Source organism: Mauremys mutica, chromosome 13 (assembly GCF_020497125.1).
Source record: "Mauremys mutica isolate MM-2020 ecotype Southern chromosome 13, ASM2049712v1, whole genome shotgun sequence".
Classification (NCBI taxonomy): Eukaryota; Metazoa; Chordata; order Testudines; family Geoemydidae; genus Mauremys; species Mauremys mutica.
This window is the reverse complement of record NC_059084.1, coordinates 57,192,825-57,201,128: the sequence shown is the minus strand read 5'-3', so window position 1 is coordinate 57,201,128 and position 8,304 is coordinate 57,192,825. Positions and strand designations below refer to the sequence as shown.

Genomic DNA, 8,304 nt, shown 5'->3' with positions numbered 1-8,304 from the left:
GGAAATACTAAATGCAAAGTCCTCTGCAACTGAGACCAAAAAGCAAAGATAAGTGTGACGATGAAGAGTTAATAATGATTAGTAAAGATGACTTCACAATTATCCTATCACTTAGATCATCTCTCTTTTTCACTTTCTATTTATAACAGGTGAATTGCAATTTCATTTAAACAAATTCTGTTTCTGCTCTTACAGAGGAAGGGTTTCCTGGATTAATGGCAAAGGACAATCAAACCACGGTGACCGACTTCATTCTCTTGGGACTGTCTGATGATCCATGGCTCCAGCCATTCCTCTTCCTGGTATTTTTAGTGATTTATCTCATCACCTTTGCTGGGAATATGGTGATCATGGGGGTGATAAAGGCTGAGCCTCAGCTTCACACCCCCATGTACTTCTTCCTGTCCCATTTATCCTTTGTTGATATCTGCTATTCCTCCGTCACGGTGCCTAAGATGCTAGAGAACTTCCTAGCAGAGCAGAAGAAAATTTCCTTTAATGGCTGCGTTACTCAGATATTCTTTTTTACTCTGTTTGTTGGAGTTGAAATTTTCACTCTCTCAGTCATGGCTTATGACCGATACACAGCCATTTGTGACCCACTACATTACCTGGACATAATGAACAAACATATCTGTGTCCAGGTGGTGCTGAGTACATGGGCTTTGGGTTTCTTGCTTGCCCTAATAAATACTGTTCCTGTGCTGAACCTTCATTTCTGTGGGTCCAATGCAATCAGTCATTTCAGCTGTGAGCTCCCTCCCCTGCTACAACTCTCCTGCACTGATGCCACCATCAATAAAGTGGTGCTTTTTGCGACCCTTATGGTATTTGGATTGAGCTCTTTCCTCCTCACCCTAGTCTCCTACATTCACATCATCTCCACCGTCCTGAAGATACGGTCTGTGGTGGGCAGGCATAAAGTCTTCTCCACCTGCAGCTCCCACCTCATTGTGGTGGGTTTATTGTACCTGACGGGTTTTTTTCTGTACATGAAACCAAACACAGATTCTGCATCAATGCCAGACAGACTAATTTCCATCCAGTACAGCATCTTGACCCCTATGTTAAACCCCATCATCTACAGCCTGAAAAACAAAGAAGTGAAAACAGCTCTGCGGAAAATGCTAAGAAAATTCAAGTTCCTCAAATAGTTTTAAAGTTATCCATTGGGTGTATAATAAAGACTTATTGAAGAAACATTGGCCAGTGATGCTTCTATGTTGTGGTCCTATAGACTGATAACATGTGTATTTATTTACTTTAATTTATTTCAATATATTTATTCCTACAGAAGAAGGATGGTCTTTTGGATTGTGACTAATGAGATCTGAATTCAATTGCTGGCTCTTCTCTACATTTCTCGAGTCATCTAGTGAGTCACCTACACTGAAGTTCTCAAAGTTACTTAACTGATGTAGGTCCACAATGCCCATGAATATTAAACTGGCTAGTGATGAGATTTTCATAGAAGATTTCTGTGCCTAAATCTTTGAGAATCTTTTAAAAAAATCTAAGCCTAAATTAATGGGAGCTCACTACATGATCTTCATTGCGCTATGACAGTGGTAGGCAGCCTTTCAGAAGTGGTGTGCCGAGTCTTCATTTATTCACTCTAATTTAAGGTTTTGTGTGCCAGTAATACATTCAGACATTTTTAGAAGGTCTCTCTCTATAAGTCTATATTATATAACTAAACTATTGTTGTATGTAAAGTAAATAAGGGTTTTAACATGTTTAAGAAGCTTCATTTAAAATTAAATTAAAATGTAGATCTTATCAGTTTAGTGCAGTGGTTCTTACCTTTCCGGGGGTGCAAGACATGCAAGATTTTTTTAGAAGGTAAATCATCGAAAACACAAAATAAGCACAGGCACATAAGTACAACTACTTTGTTTCATCAAACCTATGTATTTATTAACATTATATATTTTAATGATTACTGTAATATACAAAGTTTTTAAGCTAATTGTAGTGTAATTTTTTATAAGTGGTGTGAGAACATATTTTGAGACCTCCAGACCATCAGCGGCTGAGCAGGGCCAGCTGTAGTGTATTAAATCACTCCCCGTAGGAATGTGCTACTTACCCTGTACTTCTTACTGCTGCCAGTCCTGATGCTCTGAGTGGCACGGTAAAGGGATAGGGAACAGGGGTGGTTGGATAGGTGGGGGGCTGTCAGGGGTCGGGGGTGTGGATAGGGATCGGGGCAGTCAGGGGACAGGGAGCAGGGGTTTGGATGGGTGAGAGGTTCTGAGGAGGGGCAGTCACAGGTCAGGGGGTCCTGGGAGGGGGTGGTCAGGAGCCAAGGAGCGGGGGGGGGGTTGGATGGGTCAGGGGTTAAGAGGGGGACAGTCAGGGGACAGGAAGTGGGAGGGGGCAGATAGGGGGAAGGCTGTTTGGGGAGGCACAGCCTTCCTTTCCCGGGTTTAGTGTATTAAATTTCTCCCCTTAGGAATGGGCTACTTACGATGTACTACTTATGGCTGCCAGTCCTGGTGCTCCACAAGTAGCATATTCCTACAGGGAGAAATTTAATACACTACAGTAGTGGACAGAACCCCAGACTGGCAGCGGGCTGAGCGGAGGCGGCGGCCGGGACCCCGGCTGGCAGCAGCTTGCCAGTAAAAATTGGCTCACGTGCCACCTTTGGCATGTGTGCCACAGGTTGACGACCCCTGTTCTATGATATTAATATGAATTCGGGAGCAATATCTTGTAGGAACCTCTGGAAATGTAGGTTAATCCTAGGGATATTAATAGCAACTTTCACACTCTTTTAAACTCTTGTCTGTGTAGTTTTGTGGTAACTGGGTCCATAAATTTACCCTAATTAGGACCTCAACTGTGAAAAGCCAGTGAAAGTTTATAAGGAGTCAGAGTAACCTATAACAACAAATGTTGATGGGAAAAGGGAAAAAGAAAGACTGAATGAGTCTAAACAAAAAGTCTACCCAATATAATTGAAGGACTGTGCTAAGATCATGCCTGGTGAATAAGAAAAGAGTGGGTGTGAAATACTTAGATATTCACTGGGCCAAAGAGACAGACTGAGAATTGCGCTCCAGCCCACTGGTTGATTTTGTTGAATTTACAGAAGTGCACTCTTAGGACAAGAAAAGTGTTTACCACTGCAACAGTAAATCCAATTGTCCATGCCCCGCAGGCAAGCTGGATACAGTCCCATTTGCTCATGTTTTGTATGTAATTCAAGGGGTGGCATATTGCTTCATAGCGATCATAAGCCATGGGTAGATGGCTGAAAGCATGAAGATCTCTGTCGTTCCTGATGCCAGAAAGAAGAACATCTGGATGAGGCAGCTGTCGATAGAAATAGTTTTCTGCTCTGATAGGAAGTTCACTAGCATCTTTGGGACAGTAACGGAGGAATAGCAGAGATCTACAAAGGACAAGTTACTCAAGAAAAAATACATGGGGGTGTGTAGGTGAGGGTCAGCCCTTATCATCAGCATGATCAGCATGTTCCCCATCAGAGTGATTAGGTAAATAACCAAAAATACCAGGAAGAGGAAAACCTGGAGCTTTGGATCACTGGAGAGTCCCATAAGAATAAACTCAGTCACTGTGGTTTGATTTTCCATGCTCCTTTGTTGAGCAAAATGCTAACTTGTAAAGAGAAAAATAACACAAATATTAACAGTTGTGAGGACAGGGGTTTTCAAAGGAGCCAAACCGCATTATGTTCCCACTCCCAACAATTGAATTCCAGTGACCATTGGGTATATAACCCCTCTAGATAATCTTGAAACTCTGAGTCAAAGGTGATAAAGTGTACATCAATGGATCTAGTGTGTCCTTATTCAAACAACTAACACAAGATCTATGGACAACCAAATACCTATTTAAAGGTTATTCTACCTAGGTGGTTAAATTCACCTAGCATGAATAGCATGATGACTGCTGGCAATGAAGTGGGTTTATCGAATAATTGAGAGAAGGGGAAGGGCGGACCAGGGTAAACATACTAAATAATCATGGCATCATTAAGGTTTGTGTGGTAGGTATATGCAGACCTTACTGGTCTCTTGGTAGAGAGAGGATGATATTATGTAGCTTTGGTGACCAGCCAGACAGCATGAGTAAGGATAGCAGGCTGTTGAAGGGAAATACTCATGAATAACTCATTGGTTGAAAATTACTCATCCAATCTACACTGGGTTATAGAACAGCCAGACTGGATCAGACCACTGGTCCATCTAGCCCAGTACCTTGTGACAGTGGCCACTAGCAGGACTTCAGAAGAAGGTGAAAGAAAATGTAATGGACATTAAGGGAATAACCTGCCCACTTCTTCATAATACTTATCACTTTGGGGTTGGCTGATACCTGGCAGCAGGAATAACTATATCTCTTCTACATTTTGCATCTAAGATAATAAATACATTGTCTTCCTATCTTGCAGCCTATATTTGATTTTTCTGAGCCTTCGCTGAAGCTTATCTGAAGGAACTCAAATATGAAATTGCAGAACTACTAACTGTAGTCTGTAATCTATCATTTCAATCAGCTTTTGTACCAGATGACTGGAGAATAGCTAATGTGACGCCAATTTTTAAAAAGGGCTCCAGAGGTGATTTTGGCAATTACAGGCCTGAAAGCCTGACTTCAGTACTGGGCAATCTGGTTGAAACTATAATAAAGAACAATATTGTCAGATATATAGATTAACATAATTTGTTGAGGAAGACTCAACATAATTTTAGTAAAGGGAAATCATGCCTCACCAATCTACTAGAATTCTTTGAGGGGGTCAACAGGCATGTGGACCAAGGGGATCCAGTGGATATAGTGTACTTAGATTTTCAGAAAGCCTTTGACAAGGTCCCTCACCAAAGGCTCTTACGCAAAGTAAGCTGCCATGGGATAAGAGGGAAGATGTTCTCATGGATTGGTAACTGGTTAAAAGATAGGAAACAAAGGGTATGTATAAATGGTCAATTTTCAGAATGGAGAGAGGTAAATAATGGTGTTCCCCAGGGGTTTATTCTGGGACCAGTCCTATTCAACGTATTCATAACTGATCTGGAATAAGGGGTAAACAGTGAGTTGGCAAAATTTGCAGATGATACAAAATTACTAAAGATAGTTAAGACCCAGGCAGACTGCAAAGAGCTACAAAAGGATCTGTTAAAATGGAGAGACTGGGCAACAAAATGGCAGGAAATTTAATGTTTATAAACATTATTAATTAATGTTGATTAACATTGGAAAGCATAATCCCAAGTATACTTAAAAAATTATGGGGTCTAAATTAGCTGTTACCATTCAAGAAAGAAATCTTGGAGTCATTGTGGATTGTTCTCTGAAAACATCCACTCAATGTGCAGTGGCAATCAAAAAAGCAAACAGAATGCTGGGAATAATTAAGAAAGGGATAGATAATAGGGCAGAAAATATCATGTTGCAGCTATATAAATCCATGGTATGCCCACATTTTGAATACTGTGTGCAGATGTGGTCACCCCATCTCAAAAAAGATATATTGGAATTGGAAAAGTTTCAGAAAAGGACAACATAAATTATTAAGGGTATGGAATGGCTTCCGTATGAGGAGAGATTAATAAGACTTGGACATTTCAGCTTGGAAAAGAGACAGCTAAGGGGGGAATATGATTGAGGTCTATAAAATCATGACTGGTGTAGAGAAAGTAGATAAGGAAGTGTTGTTTACTACTTCTCATAACACAAGAACTAGGGGTCACCAAATGAAATAATAGGCAGCAGGTTTAAAACAAATAAAAGGAAGTATTTCTTCTCACAATGCACAGTCAATCTGTGGAACTCCTTGCCAGAGGATGTTGTGAAGGCCAAGACCATAACATAGTTCAAAAAAGAACTAAAAAAATTCATGGAGGATAGGTCCATCAATGACTATTAGCCAGGAAGGGCAGAAATGGTGTCCCTGGCCTCTGTTTGCCAGAAGCTGGGAATGAGCGACAGGGGATGGATGACTTCATGATTACCTGTTGTGTTCATTCCCTCTGGGGCACCTGGCACTAGCCACTGTTGGAAGACGGGATACTGGGCTAGATGGACACTTGGTCTGACCTAGTAGGGCCGTTCTTATGTTCTTATCTCTCCTCTCTTTTAAGCAAATGTAGATCAGAGAGATTCCCTGAATTAAACGAGATGCAGGGACACTAGGATTTGGACCATATACAACAGCATCTATCTATCTATCTTCTATCTATCTATGACTGGAATAACAGAGACTTGGTGGGGTAACTCACATGACTGTAGCACTGTCATGGATGGGTATATACTGTTCAGGAAGGACAGGCAAGGGAGAAAATCATAGAATCATAGAATCTCAGGGTTGGAAGGGACCTCAGGAGGTCATCTAGTCCAACCCCCTGCTCAAAGCAGGACCAAACCCAACTAAGTCATCCCAGCCAGGGCTTTGTCAAGCCTGACCTTAAAAACCTCTAAGGAAGGAGATTCCACCACCTCCCTAGGTAACCCTTCACCACCCTACTAGTGAAAAAGTTCTTCCTAATATCCAACCTAAACCTCCCCCTCTGCAACTTGAGCCCATTACTCCTTGTTCTGTCATCTTCTACCACTGAGAACAGTCTTGATCCATCCTCTTTGGAACCCCCTTTCAGGTAGTTGAAAGCAGCTATCAAATCCCCCCTCATTCTTCTCTTCTGCAGACTAAACAATCCCAGTTCCCTCAGCCTCTCCTCATAAGTCATGTGCTCCAGCCCCCTAATCATTTTTGTTGCCCTCCGCTGGACTCTCTCCAATTTATCCACATCCTTCTTGTAGTGTGGGGACCAAAACTGGACACAGTACTCCAAATGAGGCCTCACCAGTGCTGAGTAGAGGGGAATGATCACATCCCTTGATCTGCTGGAAATGCCCCTACTTATACAACCCAAAATGCCATTAGCCTTCTTGGCAACAAGGGCACACTGTTGACTCATATTCAGCTTTTCGTCCACCATAACCCCTAGGTCCTTTTCTGCAGAACTGCTGCCCAGCCATTCGGTCCCTAGTCTGTAGCAGTGCATGGGATTCTTCCGTCCTAAGTGCAGGACTCTGCACTTTTCCTTGTTGAACCTCATCATATTTCTTTTGGCCCAATCCTCTAATTTGTCTAGGTCCTTCTGTATCCTAGCCCTACCCTCCAGCCTAGGTGGAGGAGTTGCACTGAATGTAAGAGAGCAGTATGATTGCTCAGAGCTCCAGTATGAAACCAGAGAAAAGCCTGTTGAGAGTCTTTGGGTTAAGTTTAGAGGCGAGAGCAACAAGGGTGATGTCGTGGTTGGTGTCTGCTATAGACCACCAGACAAGGAGGATGAGGTCGACAAGACTTTCTTCGGACAACTAACTGAAGTTTCCATATCACTGGCCCTGGTTCTGATGGAGGACTTCAATCACCCTGACATCTGCTGGGATACCCATACAGCAGTGCACAGAAAATCCAGGAAGTTTTTGGAAGGTGTTGGGGACAACTTCCTGGTGCAAGTGCTGGAGAAACCAGTGAGGGGTCATACTCCTCTTGATTTGTTGCTCACAATCAGGGAAGAATTGGTAGGGGAAGTAGAAGTGGGTGGCAACCTGGGCAGCAGTGACCATGATATGGTTGTGTTCAGGATTCTGACAAAACGAAGAAAGGAGAGCAGCAGAATATGGACCCTGGACTTCCGAACAGCAGACTTTGACTTCCTCAGGGAACTGATGGACAGGATCCCCTGGAAGGCTAATATGAGGAAGAAATGAGTCCAGGAGAGTTGGCTGTATTTTAAAAAAGCCTTACTTAGGATGCAGGAACAAACCATCCCGATGTGCAGAAAGAATAGTAAATATGGCAGGCGACCAGAGAAATCTTAAAAACAAAAAGGAAGCTTACAAGAAGTGGAAACGTGGACAGATGACTAGGGAGGAGTATAAAAATATTGCTTGAGCATGTAGAGGTATAATCAGGAAGGCCAAATCACAATTGGAGTTACAACTAGCAAGGGATATGAAGGGTAACAAGAAGGGTTTCTACAGATATGTTAGTGTGGGACCCTTACTATATGGGGGAGGAGACCTAGTGACAGATGATGTGGAAAACGCTGAAGTACTCAATGCTTTATTTGCCTCGGTCTTCACAGACAAGGTCAGCTCCCAGACTGCTGCACTGGGCAGCACAGTATGGGGAGGAGGTGAGCAACCCTCGGTGGGGAAAGAACAAGGTAAGGATTATTTAGAAAAGCTGGACACGCACAAGTCCAGGGGTCCATATCTAATGCATCCAAGAGTACTGAGGGAGTTGGCTGATGTCATCGCAGAGCC

General features: G+C 42.6%; 1 protein-coding gene across 1 annotated transcript; it reads left to right on the top strand.

Moving 5' to 3' along the window:
• Positions 1-215: 215 nt before the first annotated feature.
• Positions 216-1,154, top strand: LOC123347820 (olfactory receptor 1009-like). The gene has a single exon (XM_044985011.1). The coding sequence runs from the start codon at positions 216-218 to the stop codon at positions 1,152-1,154; it is 939 nt and encodes a 312-aa protein (XP_044840946.1).
• Positions 1,155-8,304: the final 7,150 nt, after the last annotated feature.